Below are 20,915 nucleotides of genomic sequence, written 5' to 3'. Positions count from 1 at the left end.
GGGATGTGCACTTGGTCACTTACATGAAAAAAAGTCAAATCCAAGGCTGATTTTTGGTTTGAAAATTTGGGTAATTACCATTTGTACGGATAGTTAGTCGAGACAATGGACAGAAGAACTACTTTGACAGACTTTGCGTCATAGGATAAAGAACGATCACAGACCTCATGGATAGTGGTAATCCCAGAAAAGGGCAGGAGTCAACAACTTCTGGAATCTGCCACCCGTAAACTGTGTTGGCAAGGACACCTGTTTTTAGTTCTTTTCAAATATAAATCTGTATAAAACCATGTTCATATTTTTTTCCTTATTCTGTTCCTTTGCTTCCCTATTTCTTTATTCTGCATTAAAGACACGAAACTAAAAAGAAAAGTGTTTAAGAATACCTTCAAAGTAGTTCTTTGTATATTATTCTTTTTTCCCTGGCCACTTGGTATGGTAGGACTTTTTTTAGAAACTTGGGGAGGGCCTAATTCAGTTGGAAACTGAAAATTTTTGTTGACTTTTTAAAAAACCAAAAGCGATGGGAGACACCCTCCCATTCTCTTTTTGTTCTCGAGTACCCGGGTATCAAGTCCAAATTTTGAGATAACTCAGAATGCTCAAAAGACCAAAAAATATGTATATGAATTTTAAGACCACACTGGCAATCCATTACATACGACTAAGACGAAAAAGACAAAAACCTAACGAGCGTCACATTCATAATTGTCGTTTGAAAAAATAACTCTTCAAACCAAGACTGGAATATTCTAATGAATGGTAATGGTAAGAATGGTAGTGAATGGTAGGGCGTTTTTTCCAAGTTGAGAAAAGTTTGGAAGAACAAAAAATAAGTCTGCAAACCAAGACTAGAATATTCGAATGAATGGTAATGGTAAGGATGTTGATGAATGGTAATGACAGTGGTCAAGTATGGTTCCAAAACGTTGGTAATTCAGGAGGCAGAGGAAGATTTGTTAATTTTTTCAAGAGGAATTGTCTACAGATAATTTTGGGAACCCGTTTGACTCACCGTATGTCAAGTAACAAGCTGCACGGAAAATGTGGTTTTATCCCACTCTTTAAAGCTATAATGAAAGAAAGGCTGAGATTGCTAGAACAGGTTTTACAGATGAAGGATGACACATTTTCGAAGATTATTCTTCCTTGGCCATCCACATGGAGCCAAACGACAAACAGATCGTCCTTAAATGGGATGAAGAGAGGTCATAAGAAAGGATTAAGAGGTAATTAGAACTTATTGGGAAGGGGTAAAGAGTGAACAATTGAATAGGTTGGGGAACAGGAAGACCATGCAGAGCCATGTTGGCCACAGATAAATTAGTGCTACATTGAGTTGTTAACAGTAGTACTAGCAGTAACTATACTTTATTTAAAAAACAAATGCACTAAATAAGGTCTTTTTGTCAAAGCATTGTTATATAAAAATTAAACTTTCATTTAAAAAATTGGGTTTCAGGAGTAAGTATCGCTCCTTGCATTCAAGGCAATCCTGGTTATGGTAACAAGAACGAACAAAAATTAAATAAACAAGAGCTAAAAGCTCATATGGCACTTGTGACGAGACGAGAAGAGCTAAGAGCCAAGAGATCATATGGTATGAGCTCTAACAAAATTCTAAGAATCAATAGATTGATTTAAAAAGGAAAATAAGAGGCCTAATGCCGGTCAGGATTTGAAATAAGAGCTATGAGTCACGATGTCCTTCTAAATATCAAAATTCCTTAAGATCCGATCACCCACTCGTAAGTTATAAATACCTAATTTTTCCTCTCCCTTTAGCCCCCCAGATGGTCGAATCTGGGAAAACGACTTCATCAAGTCAAATTGTACAGCTCCTTGACACGCCTACCAATTTTCATCGTCCTAGCACGTCCAGAAGTACCAAACTCGCCAAATCACTGAACCCCTCCCCCCAACTCCTCCAAAGAGAGCGAATCCAGTACGATTCTGTCAATCACGTATCAAGGACATTTGTTTATTCTATCCACCAAGCTTCATCCCGATTCCATCACTCCAAGTGCTTTTTCCAAGATTTCCCCCTCCAACTCCCCCCAATGTCAAAGGATCTGGTCGACATTTGAAATAAGAGCTCTGAGACATTAATTCCTTCTAAAAATCAAATTTCATTAAGATCCGATCATCTATTCGTAAGATAAAAATACCCCAATTTTCACGTTTTCTAAGAATTCCGATTTCCCATGATTTTAGGTTCCCCCACCCCAAACTTCTCCCAATGTCAACCGATCCGGTCAGGATTTAAAATAAGAGCTTTGAGACACGATATCCTTCTAAATATCCAGCTTCATTGAGATCCGATCACCCGTTCGTAAGTTAAAAATACCTCATTTTTTCTAATTTTTCAGAATTAACCCCTCCCCCAACTACCCCAAAGAGAGCGGATCCGTCCCGGTTATGTCAATCATGTATCTAGGACTTGTGCTTATTTTTCCCACCAAGTTTCATTCCGATCCCTCCACTCTAAGCGTTTTCCAAGTTTTAGGTTTCCCCCTCCCATCTACCCCCCCAATGTCACCAGATCCGGTCGGGATTTAAAATAAAAGCTCTGAGACACGATATCCTTCTAAATATCAAATTTCATTGAGATCCGATCATCTATTCGTAAGATAAAAATACCCCAATTTTCACGTTTTCTAAGAATTCCGATTTCCCATGATTTTAGGTTCCCCCACCCCAAACTTCTCCCAATGTCAACCGATCCGGTCAGGATTTAAAATAAGAGCTTTGAGACACGATATCCTTCTAAATATCCAGTTTCATTGAGATCCGATCATCCGTTCGTAAGTTAAAAATACCTCATTTTTTCTAATTTTTCAGAATTAACCCCTCCCCCAACCACCCCAAAGAGAGCGGATCCGTTCCGGTTATGTCAATCATGTATCTAGGACTTGTGCTTATTTTTCCCACCAAGTTTCATTCCGATCCCTCCACTCTAAGCGTTTTCCAAGTTTTAGGTTTCCCCTCCAATCTACCCCCCCCCAATGTCACCAGATCCGGTCGGGATTTAAAATAAGAGCTCTGAGACACGATATCCTTCTAAATATCAAATTTCATTGAGATCCGATCACCCGTTCGTAAGCTAAAAATACCTCATTTTTTTATTTTTCAGAAATAACCCCCCCTCCCAACTACTCCAAAGAGAGTGGATCCGTTCCTTTTATGTCAATCATGTATCTAGGACTTGTGTTTATTTTTCCCACCAAGTTTCATCCCGATCCCTCCACTCTAAGTGTTTTCCAAGTTTTAGGTTTCCCCCTCCCAAATACCCGCTAATGTCACCAGATCCGGTCGGGATTTAAAATAAGAGCTCTAAGACACGATATCCTTCTGAATATCAAATTTCATTGAGATCCGATCACCCGTTCGTAAGTTAAAAATACCTCATTTTTTCTAATTTTTCAGAATTACCCCCCCCCCCAACTACCCCAAAGAGAGCGGATCCTTTCCGATTATGTCAATCATGTATATGGGACTTGTGCTTATTTTTCCCATCAAGTTTCATCCGGATCCCTCCACTCTGTTTCCAAGATTTTAGGTTTTCCCCCTCCAACTCCCCACAATGTCATCAGATCCGGTCGGGATTTAAAATAAGAGCTCTGAGACACAATATTATTCCAAACATGAAATTCCATTAAGATCCCATCACCCGCTCTTAAGTTAAAAATACTTCATTTTTTCTATTATTTCCAAATTAACCTGCCCCCACTCCCCCCAGATGGTCAAATCGGGAAATCGACTATTTCTAATTTAATCTGGTCTGGTCCCTGATACTCTTGCCAAATTTCATCGTCCTAGCTTACCTGGAAGTGCCTAAAGTAGCAAAACCGGGACCGACAGACAGACAGACCGACAGAATTGGCGATTGCTATATGTCACTTGGTTAATACCAAGTGCCATAAAAAGAAACAAAACTTTTGCCAATTAAAGTAAAAAGCGACATTAAATCTTCAAAGAACAGAAATTGTTCTACATTTGAATAACTTCAATGAAATCTAGCATTTTTATGCTTTTTTTTACAACTAGCTGTACCTTATGCCGAAAGGACATTACAGCATAATTGTATCACTGGGTTCCATAACTTCAGATCTATCTATTCATAGAGCCAGTATTATAATATTACTTATACTTTTCATAGGGAGAGATCTAAACTTGCTGTACAAATAGAAAACTTTTCCTATTTTTGTATTTTTGTGGCATGTTTTCTATATATTTCTCAATATAAAAAAAACAAGCGCTAAGAGCTCATATGGCACTTGTGACGAGGTCGGAAGAGCCAAGACCTCATATGTTATGAGCTCTAGCAAAATTCGAAGAATAAACAGATTGCTTTAAAAGGAAAATCAGAGGCTTAGTGCCGGTCAGGATTTAAAATAAGAGCTATGAGTCACGAGGTCCTTCTAAATATCAAAATTCATTAAGATCCAATCACCCACTCGTAAGTTATAAATACCTCAATTTTTCTGAAGATATACAAGTACCCTTAAGCAAATAACTTTTGTGGTAACTTATTGCATCATCATTGCAAAGTATATTTCCTGTAACCTTATCTATTTAAAAAAAGAGCTAAGAGGTCATATGGCACGAGGTCGGAAGAGCTAAGAGCCAAGAGCTCATATGGCATGAGCTCTAGCACAATTCTAAGAATCAATAGATTGATTTAAAAGGAAAATCAGAGGCTTAATGCCGGTTGGGATTTGAAATAAGAGCTCTGAGACACGAGGTCCTTCTAAATATCGAAATTCATTAAAATCCGATCACCCAGTCGTAAGTTAAAAATATCTCATTTTTTCTAATTTTTCCTCTCCTTCAGCCCCCAGATGGTCGAATCAGGGAAAACGACTTTATCAAGTCAATTTGTTCAGCTCCCTGACAGGCCTACCAATTTTCATCGCCCTAGCACGTCCAGAAGCACCAAACTCGCCAAAGCACTGAACCCCACCACCTAACTCCACCAAAGAGAGCGGATCCAGTCCGGTTAAGTCAATCACGTATCTACGACATTTATGAGCGTTTTTCAAGATTTCCAGTTTCCCCCTCTAACTCCCTCCTATGTCAACAGATCTGGTCGGGATTTGAAATAAGAGCTCTGAGACACGAGTTCCTTCTAAATATCAAATTACATTAAGGTCCGGTCACCCGTTCTGAAGTTAAAAATACCTCAATTTTTCTGATTTTTCCAAATTAACAACCCCCAGCTCCCTCAAAGAGAGCGGATCCGTACCAATTATTTCAATCTCATATCTATAACTTGTGCATATTCTTCCCATCAATTTTCATCCCGATCTCTCCACTCTAAGGGTTTACAGATTTCCGGTTTCCAAGATTTCCGTTTCCCTCCTCCAGCCCTCTATGTCCCTGGATCAAATTCGAATTGAAAATGGAGCATCTAAGACTAATTTTTAGAAGCATCTAATTTTTCCGAATTACTCCCCCCCAATCTCCACCAGAGAGAGCAGATCCGGTCCGGTTATGTCAGTCACCTATCATGGACTTGTACTTATTCTTTCCACCAAGTTTCATCCTGATCTCTCCGCTTTAAACGTTTTCCAAGATTTCCGATCCCCCCTTAATGACACTGTATCCGGTCGGGATTTAAAATAATGAGATCTGAGTTTCGAGGTCCGATATGAGTGATACGATACGATCACTCTTTCGTAAGTCAAAAATACCCCATTTTTTCTAATTTTTCAGAAATAACCCTCCCCTCCCCAACTCCCCTAAAGAGAGCAGATTCGTTCCGGATATGTCAATCCTGTATCTAGGATTTGTGCTTATTTTCCCCACCAAGTTTTAACTGTTTTAAAAAGTAGAATTGTGGCAACGAGTCAAACTTTAGCGTAAAGAGCGAGGGATTGCGGAGGGGACAACCCATTCCATATATGGAGTAATTTCTGTTTGTTTTAAGTTTTAATCTCGCTCCTTACTTTCAGTTAAAAAATAGTTGTTTTTTTTTATTTGATTTCTGAACGTTTTTGAATTAATGCATGTTTGATTTTGGCTCTCCGCGCATAAATTATTAAAATGAAATTTGTATATTAATTCTTTTTTTTTGCTAAATGGCTTTCTCTTAGTTTTGATCAGACGATTTTGAGAAATAAGGGGTGGGCAAGGAGGCCTAGTTGCCCTCCAATTTTTCGGTTACTTAAAAAGGCATCTAGAACTTTTAATTTTTAACGAAAGTTTTTATTAATAAAAAATATGCCTAACTTAAGAATTAACTTACGAAACAAACTTTTATATTCTTATATTTTTATTATGTATACGAGGGGGTTTGTACCCTCGTTAATACCTCGCTCTTTACACTAAATCGTAAGTTTTGTCCAAATTCTTTAAGAATGATCCCTGAATCAAAAAGGCCGTAGAATAAATAGTTGAAATTACTAAAAATACTTTAGCATAAAGAGCGAGGTAAAAAACTTTTCATGTTTGTTTTTTCATTGTTTTTATAGTAATTCTAGAGAATCCTGCGCCCTTTTCATTGAATTTTTCTTCCCCCATGAAATATTCCTCCAAGGGAAGATCCTCCCACATAGCCACCTCCCCTCAACCCCACCCCCAAACCGAAAAATCCCCCCTGAAAACGTCTGTACACCTCCCAATAACCATTACTATATGTAAACACTGGTCAAAGTTTGTAACTTGCAGCCCCTCCCCCCGGGATTGTGGGGGAGTAAGTCATTCCCAAAGACATAGTTATTATGGTTTTCGACTATGCGGAACAAAATGGCTATCTCAAAATTTTGATCCGTTGACTTTGGGAAAAAATGAGCGTGGGAGGGGGCCTAGGTGCCCTCCAATGTTTTTGGTCACTTAAAAAGGGCACTAGAACTTTTCATTTCCGTTAGAATGAGCCCTCTTGCGACACTCTAGGACCACTTGGTCGATACGATGACCCCTGGGGGAAAAAACAAACAAACAAACAAACAAACAAACACGCACCCGTGATTTGTCTTCTGGCAAAAATACGAAATTCTACATTTTTTAGACAGGAGCTTTCCTTGATCAAGTCCAGAGGTGGTCCCAAGAAAACTGTGTCCAATTTTCTCCTGAAAAATCTAAAATCATGATGATTACAAGGAAGAGAAATACAACATTGCCCAGACTGTACCTTAATAATGAGTTGTTAGAGATTGTGAGTGAATTTAAATGGCTTGGTTGCATCTTCGACAAGAACCTATCATTCAGACCACAAATACAATAACTCAAGATCTCATGCTTGAAGAGACTCAATATTATGCGAATGATATCAGCAACAAGATGGGGTCCAAAACCAGACTTTCTTTTGGAATTTTATATCAAATACATAAGATCAAAACTAGAGTATGCTTCATTGGTGTATGAGGCTGCCAGCCCGTCTGCATTGAGGCTATTGGACACAGTACAATATAGTGCCATAAGAGTTTCATTTGGAGCACGTAAAACAACACCTAAGCCATTCTTAGAATCAGAAAGTGGATTGGAAAGTTTGGAAGTGAGAAGAAATGTGCGTTCATTGAAATACTTGAAAAAGCTTTGGACATCAGATCACAACCACCCATTTAAATCTACGATACTTAAAAGAAAAAGACTATGGATTTCCTCAAAGAAACAGCATGGAATTATTAAAGCTTTGCATTTGGCAGAAAATTTGGGATTACAGGTAAATTTAAACCTGGCACTGGAAGTACCCAATATAAATATCACGCCAATATGGGCCATTCAAAAAGTTCCTTGCTTTTGTGATTTTGAAAAATGGGACGGATTGGATTATAATCAATCATTCACAATGGAGAAAAGAATGACCTACCCAGAAGCCATGGACGTCTTTACTGATGCTTCAAAAAGTGACAAGGTCGGAGCTGCGATTTGGATACCAATGTGGAATGTGAAAGAACTTTACCGTCTCCATGAAAAAATGTCAATTTTCGACGCTGAAGTGTTTGCTATACGACAAGCAGTATCGTATCTATATAAGAAATTACAAAGCGGGGATCAAGTTAGAATATGTACAGACTCTAAAAGTGCTGTTTCATGTTTAAATGAATTCAGTGATGGAGCGAATAAATCAAGAGAAGTGATTTCATGCTTTGTAGCCATGCAACAACTGCTTTCTAAAGGAATAAAGCTATCGCTTCATTGGATACCTGGCCACAAGAAAATCCAGGGTAATGAACAAGCTGATTTAGCAGCTAAAATGGCCGCCAGTGCAGACATACAAATAATGCAAACAACGACACCAACAATAGTATTCCAGATAGAAGACATAATACAGCAGATAAAACAGTTGAGCTTTGAAGAAAATAGAAATCTCTCTGGAAATCTTTTGATTACAAAGAAGACCAGAAGAAAATTCGAAAATAAGTTATATGAAAGTTTATCAAGAGAAGAAGGAAAAATTGCATTTCGACTTAGGTCACAACATGCAGCTACAAGATCATATCTTTCTCGTTTCTATGGAGAAGATCCGAATTGCATCTATTGTGGTCAGACAGAGACCTTAGCACACCTCATCATCCATTGTGTCCGTACAGAATGTTACAGGACAGACATTAGAAGGTTTATGAGAGAACATCGAATAAAACTATGTGAAGAATTACTCGGAGGAGCATTAACTGAAGAACAATCGGTTGAAAGTATAAATTTAGTTTGTGAATTTTTGAGATTGATTGATAGAAAAAGGACGTTATAAACTTTTCGCAGGGAATCGTAAAAATACAATTGTGGAAGTGCATGGACCCTAAGGTGTTAAAACACAGAGGGGGTCTTTCGGCGATTCACTTCACTTCACTCACGGAGCTTTAAATTTTTGCTATAGGGTTCTCTGATACCCCGAATGCGATGGTGTGATTTTCCTTAAGATTCTATGACTTTTAGGGGGTGTTTCTCCCTATTTTCCAAAATAAGGCAAATTTTCTCAGGCTCGTAACTTTTGATGACAAAGACTAAATTTAATGAAACTTATATATTAAGAATCAGCATGAAAATTCGATTCTTTTGATGTATCTTTTAGCATCAAAATTCCGTTTTTTAGAATTTCGTTTACTATTGAGCCGGGTCGCTCCTTACTAAAGTTCGTTATCACGAACTGTAGTTAAAAAATAAAAAGGAAAACCAAATTTCAAAAATAAAATTCTGTAAATGATTGGATCTCAATTTTAGCTATATAATTTTGACAAAATTATTGTTTAACATTGAAATATTAAAAATTTAGACCTGCAAGATATAACATACCCAAAACTTACACAAGACCATAAACCTTAAGCAAAAAAAACTTGAAAAAATTACAAACATCACTACAGTTACCATCAACTAAAAAAAAACTTCTTTTCAAAGTCTTCAAACTAAAAAGCAACAATAAAACCAAAAACGAGCAGAAATAAAGTTGCATAATAGGTTAATCTTAAAAAAAAGAAATTGCCAAAAATAAAAGTATTATATATGATGTACTTATTAAAAGAAGTTACTTTTTGTTTCCCATAAGTTTGATTATTGTTGTAATTATTGTTGATGTATGAAAAATAAAAATATGCTATTTCAACATGCATCATTTTTAGTGAGGCATAAGTGGCACTATCTTTTCCAGGGACTTGAGGGGGCAATGGCCTCGACCTCTATTTATGCTTCTTTTAGGTTTTCAAACCACTTTTTGCTTTTCTTTTCAAAAAAAAAAACTTCAACAAGTGCAAGTAAAGTGCAACATTAAGACACAATACTGCTGCAACTACTAACAACTCACTGCAGCACCAAGCCACCAGAGGCCAACAAAGCTAAACATGCTCCTTCTAATTTCCAATCTGTTCAATGCATCCCTCTTTATACCCTCCCAGAAAGTTCCAATTTCCCTTATTTTTGGCTTAAAACCTCCTTCCACCCCATTTGAGGACGACCTACTTTTTGCTTGGCCCTAGGTTGTTGGCTGACAAGGACAATATTTGACAATATGCCATCCTTCATCTGCAGAACATGTTCTAGCCATCTCAATCTTTCTTACATAATAGCCCTAGAAAGCAGGGTTGCACTACATTTTCCACAATGCTTACTGTTTGAGATATGGTCGTGACATGGGTAACCAAAACAGTCCATAGACCATTTTTGCAGAGGACAACTAACAAATCCCCCTCCAACTTGACCACTATCATCTCTGTAGCGTCCAATATTCTTATCTTAGCTTACAGACTTAACTTTCTATTCTTGCAAACTTTTTTCAATTGTGAAGAAATATCCTAGGTCTTGGCTATTCTGCTTCTAACATTGTCACTGCAGCCACCATCTTTACTAATAATACTACCTAGGTAAGTGAAGCTGTCAACTTAATTAATCTTCTTGTTACCCAACATCACCTGTTCAACTTCATTATTCCCAGTCTTAGAAAGTTACTCTTCTTAACACTAATCTCAAACCTATTCTTGCACACTGAGCTCCTAAAACCTCCAAAATCTCATTCATTTTGGAAACATCTTTATCTGGGATGCTCAAACATCAGCATTATCAGCATAATTTTGTCTAGTGATGCCTCAGGTTGGTACACCATTTCTTTGGGAGGAAGTTATTCATATATCATCGCTGTGGTTTTATGTTTTTTATAAAGTAATTGTAACAGCAATGTCATACAAATCAGCTAGTAAACATAAGAAACCAGTTAGTAAAATTCATTGCTTCTCCCCTAGCATTTTGGCTGGTAAAAACTCTCGTCAGTACCAGACCTAGTCCACCAAAATTGTTTACTCATAAATTGAAAGTATTTCAGTATTTACAGTAAAATATATTTTGCCAAGTGAATAACAATGAAAGACGAAATTATGTTGATTGAGCAGGAGTTTTACTTCTCCATTTGATTCTCTGCTCTCCCATAGCCAATGCTATGCCTCTTAAAATATATCAAAATGATCAACGTAAATGGGGATAGACAGCAACCCTATTTGACTCCTGATTCAATACAAAACAGGTTAATAAGCTCAGTTAGGACCAACAAAGTTAGAAATCAATATTTAAAAAATAACTTACTTTTGCCTCAACCTTTCCTTTTTGTATTTTGTGCAGTTCCCCTTTACTCTTGTGCTTCCCATGCTTGTGACCTTTATTGGTCTGCTTCAAAAGACCTGGCTTGTGTGAATGACCATCATTTTGGGTCTTCATGGTGCAAAACTATAGACAAAGATGAAAAAACTTTAGAAGTTTGAAGAACACAAATGAAGAACTGTATCACATTCTGAAATTCCATATTAAACAACAGAGTTAAGTCTAGAATACTGTATCCCTAAAGAAAATAGGCAACAATAAAACTAAGAGGTTACATAGAGAGGGTGGGTAGTAAGAACTTCCATGTATTAAGATTGGCCAGTTGCCACCATGGAAAAACCGAGATGGTATAGCAGCAATGCTGCTTGGCAGTTTTCATGGCCTAGTGAAACTTTTTGGCAGATTTGGCAGCTTTTGAAATTTTGCTACTGGCAGCTTGGATCTTTTTCCATACCTGACTGGTGTTATGGCTATTTCAACAACTTTACTGTAACACTGATCATGATCATTTAAAGATAATAGTTCTGCTGAATGTAAAATACAAGGTACTATATATTATTGGCCAAAAAGACCTGTAAAAATAAAACAGTCATCAGGTAAAAACTATTGGCATCTCCCTCATTAAATGTAGAGTGACACTTCTACTGGTTGCAGCAATGATGTGTAGTCAATTACAAACAGCTACAAAAAATATCTTTAACGGTGTTGGCAAAGAACTCAATCACAGGTAAACATAAAAGGTTGGAACCTACGGGGAAGGAAAGAGGAAAAATTCTAACCAAGTGAGTCAAAAACATACAAAGTCCTAATTAACATCAAATTTTGTTTATGGAAAATTCTACCTTAATATTGCTCCAATGTGATGGTATGTTTTTTGTTCAAACACATTTACTTTTGCCACAGAAAATTATAATGGAATGTGGATTCAAAATTTGAATATTAATTCAAATGATTTGGAAAACTGGATAATAATGAAAGAAAACATGATAATCTGCTTAATAGAAACAATAGCACATTATAAAGTAGAAATTTCGTTGTTTAGTGCTTTCTTTTAGTTCCTTTTATGTATTCTTAGTAATATATCTGGGGCCTTTAGGGGGAGGAGGGGGAGCCTTTTAAGAAAAGTAACCATGATATTTGGTAATAGCATATAAAAAGGGATTTAATAGTACTATTTTTATCTGTTGAGCATATTTCCATCAGAAGTGGCCAACCACTACATTTTCACTGAACCAAATAGTACCATTCATTTGTTATTGTTATGTTTTTTTCAGAAGAACAACTTAACCCTGCTGTTACCAAGATAGTTTGCACATAGTTGATGTTGTGTGGTGGTGCCAACTCTAAATTGCCGGAGAATGGTTCTCAAACCATACCTACCATGTGATCACCATTACCAAGTGGGCTTAAATTGCATTTCTCCAGCACTCTCTGGTCCTGATGGTTTGTGGCTTGACCTTAACACAACAACCAGATCTATCGCCATCATCAACTATGGAGTATCACAGTCCTTGTGACTAATTTGCTCCTAAGTGCAAATTAATTTAATATGGGGGAAAGCCCATGAAGTGTAGTGGAGGTGTCCCCAGAAATGCAATTAATAAAAATTTCATCCATGTTATAAAATATCTGTTATTTTAATGTTTGTGTAACATAAATTTCATATAGGCTATAGCCAAGGGATATGGCTATATTTGGCCCCACTAGTGGGCTAAAAGTTACATATTTGGAAAGAATGGTACAACAAAGTTCTAGCTGAAGGCTTTTTGCTATATAAAAATGTAGCTGAGTTATGCAAGGGAAACTTTCAAGAATGAATCAAAGATCTAAAATGTATCCTGGGAAGATGCTATCAAGCTACTATCACTTCTTTTTCCTTGTATCTAGAGCTTAGAAGATTACATATATGTTAGGTCTATATCTATCCAAGGCTTGGCAAAAAAACCTTAATCTTAGGTTTTCAGTCTTCATAGGCTCCAATTTTTGAAAAATGCAATTGAGATATGAGATATGCATTTATTAACAAAAGAAAACAAACACTATTCGCCATTTGCCGGCCAAGAAAGGCAATAAGCTTGTAAGGGCAAGCAAGGTTATCACCCTCAGCTAATTAAAACCACGTTCATATCATGCTACTCAATACAAAAAAAAACTCTGATGAAGGAAAGAAAGGAAAACTGATGAAGGAAGAAAGGAAAAAAAGAGAAAAAGGAAAAAGACAAGAAGAAGACAGAAAAAATGTACAGCAAACAAATCAGGGAAATGCCTTGAATAGAATGACAACCTGGAACGGGCCTTACCTCAAAATTACACACGACATAAAAGAAACTTTTTTACCCGTGACTTGAAAGCTGGAAGACTAGGCACATTTTTCACACCCTCGGGCAAAATATTCCAAACTTGGTGACCATAATTTTGAATCACAAAAGATGCCCAAATAGTACTCCTAAACTCATGAGTTAAGTTATCAGCTTTTCTTGTATTATGATCATGATGGTCTCTATTAAAAGTAAAAAGATTTTCAAAAGCAGAGGTGAGCAGGCGATTCAAATATTTATACGAGAAAATCGCGACTTGGTGAATCGCGGCAGGAACCTCGTCAGAATCATAAAATTCCGATAATAATTTTATAATAATTTTACAGCTCTATTCTGAAGTTTTTGTACTCTTTTGAAACATGTTACAAAATTACTTGCCCATATAGAGCATCCATAGCTAATATATGGACAAAATATAGAAAAATAAATCATTTTTAGAATCTTTTTTGGGACTAGATTTTTAATTCCTTGCATCACCCCAAGACCTCTGCTTAATTTTTCAGCTATAGCATTTGAATGGTTTTTCCACAACAGGTTTCCATCAATTAAAAGCCCCAAATATTTTGTTGTTGCTACTCTTTTTATCACATTTCTTCAAACCATGATTTGATCATTGCCAACACTTTACGAAAGTCTAGAGAATATCATGAAAAAAGTTTTAGAAAAGTTTAGGGTTAACAAATTTTGTTTAGAAAAAGTTAGAAATTCATAGACAGCATTATGAAATTAATTATACAAAACATCAAGCATAGGGGCAGCAAGAAAGAGCAAAGTGCCATCTGCAAACAGGATGACACCAGCATCCAACAGGTAATGCTTCATTCAATCAATAAAAATGATGAAAAAGGAGGGTTCCCAGGATTGACCCATGTGGGACCCAACACTCTATTTTCTTTTTCGAAGATAAAAATGATCCATTCTGTACTATCTGATATCAGTCATGTAGATATGATGAATACCACTCAAGGCTTGAGCCCTTTACCCCAATTGAGGCAATTCCAGTCATGTCAACATGATTTAATCTATATCAAGGCTTTTATTCTAAATTTTAGAAAATATATTTATAAATAATTAAAACCTTATATGTCAGTATTGAACAAACATGAGAGATTCAAAACACATTACTTGTCATTTGTTTGAGCAGTCAATCTATTTCTTATAGTTTGAGAAAGAGAGATAAATTCATTAAAACAACAAAAACGCAAAACAACAGAGGGAAAAAATATATAACAGATTCTTCAGATTTTAATTCATATCTCTGCCCCTACAGACCACAATGAGGTCTGTTTTAGGGCCAAATATCATTATAATTTTATTTTCAAATGCAAAATTTACTTTAAATACCAAAATTATGTTTCACTTATATTATACAAAAATTGTAAAAGGTCACTGCCCTTTGAAGAGGGAATATGTAGAGGTCAGCATTTATATCAGCATTATTGCTGTATTCCCACTGTCAAGAATTAAACATTATAAAATTATGGGTCCATCCTGTCCAATCCCCTACCCCCCCCCAATCCCCAAATCCCCCAAAGATAGTAGATCCGTTCCGGTTATTTCAATCATGTATCTAGGACTTATGATTATTTTTACCACCAAGTTTCATCCCAATCCCTCCACTCTAAGCGTTTTCCAAGATTTTATGTTCCCCCCCCCCAACTCCCTCCAATGTCACCAGATCCGGTCGGGATTTAAAATAAGACCTCTGAGACACAATATCCTTCCAAAAATCCAATTTCATTAAGATCTGAACACTCCTTTGTAAGTTAAAAATACCTCATTTTTTCTAATTTTTCAGAATTAACCCTCCCCTCCAACTCTCCCAAAGAGAGCAGATCCGTTCCGGTTATGTCAATCATGTATCTAGGACTTGTGCTTATTTTTCCCACCAAGTTTCATCCCAATCATTCAACTCTAAGCTTTTTCCAAGATTTTAGGTTTCCCCATCAATTCCCCCCTATGTCACCAGATCCAGTCGGGATATAAAATAAGAGCTCTGAGACACAATATACTTCCAAATTTCAAATTTCATTAAAATCTGATCACCCTTTTATAAGTTAAAAATACCTCATTTTTTCTAATTTTCAGAATTACCCCCCCCCCCCCCCAACTCCCCCAAACAGAGCAGATCCATTCCTGTTATGTTAATTACGTATCTAAGACCTCTGCTTATTTTTCCCACCAAGTTTCATCCCAATCCCTCCATTCTAAGCGTTTTCCAAGATTTTAGGTCCCCCCAACTCTCCCCCCCCCCTATGTCATTGGATCTGATCGGGATTTAAAATAAGAGCTCTGAGACACGATATCCTTCCAAATATAAAATTTCATTAAGATCCCATCACCCATTTGTTAAAATACTAAGTTAAAAATACTTCTTTTTTCTAATTTTCCAAATTAACCAACCCCCCACTCCCCCCCCCAGATAGTCAAATCGCGAAAAACGACTATTTCTAATTTAATCTGGTCTGATCCCTTATACGCCTGCCAAATTTATTCGTCCTAGCTTACCTGTAAGTGCCTAAAGTAGCAAAACCAGGACAGACAGAGAGACAGACTGACCAACAGAATTTACAATTGCTATATGTCACTTGGTTAATACCAAGTGCCATAAAAATACTTCCCTGTGTAATTCCTTGAGGTACACCAATAAACCTTACCTCTCACTCCCCTAATGGTCAAATATATACTCAAATTATATATTTGCAAAGGAATTTCCGTGTTCTAAATTTGCTCTTGTATAGCTGCTAAATCAATTTGAAGAAAAGAGTCACACACAGAAAGTTAATTGTATATACATAGTTCACAGTATATATTTGGAAAGTAGGGGGAGGGAGGGGGCAACTTTTAATGGTAGCCTAAACCTTAAAGAATAAGGAATAATTTTCCCTTTTCAAATAATTTAGCTATGAAGAAAGTGAATGTTTAGTAGCTTTTTAAGCTAATTCAAAATATAATAATTGCTTCAAAAGCAAATTTTTTTGGGCCCCTAAAAGGACACAAAACATCCCACAGTAACCAACCCATTAAGCAAGTGTTTTGAAAAATAAAACTATCTAGCAAGAAAAATTGTCATTTGCAGCTGATTCAAAGATGATAATTATTATTTTGATTAATCTGAGTGGTAAAATATTACAAAAGTAAAATTTTACTATCCAGTACACAAAACAAAACTACACCCTTGTCGAAAAACCCTGAAAAAGAAACTTACAGCCCCCCACTTTGACCAGCAAGAAGAATCACATTTTTGCATGAGTAGCACTCATATCCCTTTTTAATTTTTTGTTCTGCTTATTCCCCTTTGTTGCTAGTATGACACTGAAACATCACAGGAGACTATTTATGGGCTTATTGAAAAAAAAACCTTTTTGCATGCTAACCAGTGCTTTGCATAGAGTAGGTATTAATCTTCTGATTTTCTACCTTCAAACAAGAGTGCAGTGTCTGGTTGGAGGCAAATCATCCAAAATTTCCTGTGCTTTCAACCTAGATTTTTCCATGTGTCTATTTAAAGTTGAGTTGACTCTGGCTGATCTTATAGTTTTACACCATTGATTCCTGTTCTAAGCCAGATAACCAGTAATTCCAGGACTCAAGCCCCTGCACTAAGGATTTCAAGTCTAGCAAGCTAACCAATCCACTGGGGCAGCTAAAGCCTCATATTTAAAAGCAGATATTTATATACAATTAGTTTATAACTATTTTTCCAACCTTAAATCATAGTCCAAAAACTACAGGACAAGTTATTTGGTTACATTTGGGACCAATTAATGACTCAAATGAAATTTATCCCAGAAACAATTATTAGCCTATGTTTTGGAAGACCATAAAAGAGGCATCAAGTGATGTATTCACTTTGGTAAATATTTAATAGTCCAAATTTTTGACCTACAAATAAAATGAACATACTACTCAGTGCCTTTTATAATACTCCTTCTATTATTACTAACAACTCACCAGAATACCCAAGCCAACTGAGGCAAACACAGCTATGCATGCTCCTTCTCCATCCTTACTTATTCAAAGCCTCTCAGGAAGTTCCCATTTACCTTAAATCTTTCTTTATGATGTCTTCTCACCCAACAATGGATAACCAGCTTTCCATTTAGCCCTAGACAGCTGGCCAAAAAGGACAATATGGAGCAATCTGTAATCCTTTATCCAAAGAAGATATCCTACCCAACTCAAACTTTCTCTCATTATAGTCCTCAAAAGCAGCATTGAATCACAATTTTCATATAACCTACTGTTTGAAATACACTCAGTCAGCTGGGTACCCAGAACAATCTGTAGGCAATTTCTCTGGAAAACATCTAGCAAATCTTCATCCATTTTTGTATTACCAATGCTTCCAAACCATGTTGGACCACTGTCATCACTAAAGCTTCCAATATTCTAATCTTGGTTTGTAGACTTATCTTCCTATTCTTCCAAACTTTTTTCAACTTTGAAAAAAACCATTGGCCTTGGCTATTCTATTATTAACATCTTCACTGCTCCCACTATCTTAACTAATAATATTACCAAGGTAAATGAAACTGTCCAGCTCATCAATCTTTTTGTTACCCAATGCCACTTTTTCATAATCACTTATTTCAAGCCTTTGTGACTTAGTCTTCTTAACATTAATTTTCAGACCTATTCTAGCACCTTGAATTTGCAAAACTTCTAAAAGTTCATTCATTTTGCTAACACTTTCATCCAAGATGCTCAAATCATCAGCATAATCTAAGTCCATGAAAGATTTTCCTCCATGTTTGATTCTGTGCTCTCCCATTGCCTTTCCTGTGCCATCTACACAGAGTCCATCAAAATGATCCATATAAAAAGGGATAGAACACAACCATGCTTTACTCCTGATTCAATATGAGACCAGCTGCTAACCTCATTCCCTACCTTAAGTACAACAGTGTTATTCTTGTACATAGCACTAATTACTCTGAATGTGTTTGTCTGATATACCATACAAGGATAAGACCTTTGCTAAAGTTCTTCTTTTAACTAAACTAAATGCTTGCTCATAATCTATAATACTGAGAACCAAAGGTGTTTGATAACTCAGGCACTTCTCAATTATTAACCTAAGAATAAAAAATTTGGTCAATAAATCCTCTACCCTTTCCAAAACTGCACTGTTCTTATCTTATAATATTGTCTACAGTATCTGTCTTCTAAAAAGCACCATATTACTAATTAATGTGCTACCTACAGAGACCAGTCTAATGCCTTGATAATCACCACACTCACTTTTATCACCTTTCTTATACAGTGGTTCAATTAGGATTTTCTTAAAATTGTAAGGTACTTCCCCTTTTTCAAAAATGATATTCATATATTTCAGTAAATTATTTCTAACCTCAGAGCCATCAGATTTAAGACTCATTTACCATAGTATCAGCACCTAGGACTTAAGGTAACTTTATAGCAGTTCATATAACTGACTTACCAATAAAGTGAACACACCACTTGATACCTTTTTTTATGTTCTTTACAAATATAATAATCACTTCTACTGCAAATTCAAATTTAAGCACTTTTAATTCAAATTTAAAATTAAAGCACATCAAATTTAACATAAATTTAACCTTATTATTATAGTTTTAGCACTGAAAAAATATAGCATTTATTTTTTGAAAATGACCAAGAAATGCTTCAATTTGAATTTGCTGTAGAAGCAATTACTATATTTGTAAAGAACATAAAAAAGGCACTGAGTGGTATTTTTACTTTATTGGTAAGTCAGTTGTATAAACTGTCATAATTTTTTGAAAATTTGTCATTTTTAACAGCTCATAAAGTGCTTGAATTTAAATTTGCAGTAGAAGCAATTATTATGTTTGTAAAGAACATAAAAAAAGCAATCAAGTGGTATATTCACTTTTTTGGTAAGTCAGTTATATGAAATGTCATAATTTTACTGGACTTTATTTTTTTTTTTTTTTTAATCCATTTAGTACTAGGATATTGCTATTTCCTCCTCACAAAACAGCTCTTCTTTCCCATCACAGTGTCACAAATTTTTTATTTTCCTCAATATCTTTTCCCACAAATCTATCTTGGTTTAGCATATTCTCAAAATGTTTTGCCCATCTCTTTTGAACTCTTTCCTTATCACTAATTGTGGCCTCATTATAACTGGGACAAGTCTGGATTGACTAAGCCTACTCTCTCTCAATTTATTACACATACCAGTACAATGTTTGGTAAAATTCTAGTTAATTGACTTCCTGGTATCTTGGAAAGGGTTTAGGTTAGGAAAATGAAACTTTCAGGGATAGGTCTACAAGCTAAAGTATGTCCTGGGAATGTATTTGAAAGTACCCACCTCTACTCCATCTCTCTCTAGAGTGTCCTGAAATTGCCTACATGACAGGTCTATAGCCTACCTATTGAAATTTTGACAAAACAACATTTTACCTTAATTTTCAGTTGCTAGTTGCTTTCTCTCTGCCTTTAGTTCTGAAAATGCAATTCATGTTATTTGAGTAGAATTTCAAGCCATATTAATGTTTTTTTTTTCAAAATTTAGGAAATGTATTTGTATATCTTTAAAACTTTATAAAATGGAATTGAACTAAATTATGAAGCAGAAAACAATTTTGTTGTATTTTAAATAAGCAGAAGATCTATTTTGCAAGGTTTCACTTTTATAACACACATATTTTTTAAAGGTCATCAAAGGTCAGGGCCCTCTAGAGGGAGAAGGAGTGGAGGTGGGTACTTTAAAATACCTTCCTGGGGCATACTTTAGCCTGTAGACCTATCCCTGAAAATTTCATTTGCCTATTTTAAACCCTTTATGAGATAGCAAGAAGTCAATTAACTAGAATTTTACCCAATGTTTTACTATTATGCTGTCTAACTACATTTTCTAGATTCTTGGGAATTTAATCCATGGCCTCTACTACAAACCTATGCCCTCTCTAGGTCTATTTACTTTACATTCCCCTTGTTTTCATATGACCTATTGCTCAGATAATTCTTGTAGCCTACATGCCCCTTCTCCACTCTGTTAAACATATAGCTTTTTCACTAATATTCCTAGCTATGTTCCAAACATTTCCCTAAAACACCATGAGCAACTTAATAATAAATTGTTTTCCCAAAATTATTCTATCCATCTTTCACACTGTCAAATTTTAAACTCTCCAGTTTAGTATTCAACTTTTCCTGGAATTTTTCTCTGATGTTCTGATCCTGGAGCCTACACACATCATAACTTTCCAGGAGATAGTTACCCTTCCAGAATTTCAGCTTTACATTAACCCTAGACTAGATGGTCTAATGGTAAACCTAGACTAGATGGTGATCTAGTAGCCTAGCCTTTTACCATCAAGATCAGCACTCCTAGGCTAAACACCCCAGTATCTTCTATTGAACCAGGATGAAATTATCTCCCGGCTTTCATCTTCGTGATCTAGAATTACTTACCCTATAGGTTTTAAATGTGATCTAAAATTTGTTTTAAATGATGCTAAGTTTTTGAATTAGCCTACTTGCTCTTTTCAGTATTTTACTTAAAAGTAACAATTTAAGCGTGAAGTTAAAATCAATATCAGAAATATTCTTCATGAAAAT

General features: G+C 35.9%; 1 protein-coding gene across 1 annotated transcript in view; it reads right to left on the bottom strand.

The window, feature by feature from the left end:
- LOC136033008 (pre-rRNA-processing protein TSR1 homolog) overlaps nucleotides 1-20,915 on the bottom strand; it is a 42,547-nt gene extending 21,632 nt beyond the window's left edge. The window contains exons 1-2 of the mRNA XM_065713539.1: nucleotides 20,769-20,915; nucleotides 11,008-11,148 (exon numbers count right to left, since the gene is read on the bottom strand). Of these exons, the coding sequence (XP_065569611.1) occupies nucleotides 11,008-11,139 (132 nt within the window). The 5' untranslated portion in view covers nucleotides 11,140-11,148; nucleotides 20,769-20,915. The remainder of the gene's footprint in view (nucleotides 1-11,007; nucleotides 11,149-20,768) is intronic.

Source organism: Artemia franciscana, chromosome 11 (assembly GCF_032884065.1).
Source record: "Artemia franciscana chromosome 11, ASM3288406v1, whole genome shotgun sequence".
NCBI classification, from domain to species: Eukaryota; Metazoa; Arthropoda; class Branchiopoda; order Anostraca; family Artemiidae; genus Artemia; species Artemia franciscana.
This window is presented reverse-complemented; position numbering and strand designations above follow the sequence as displayed.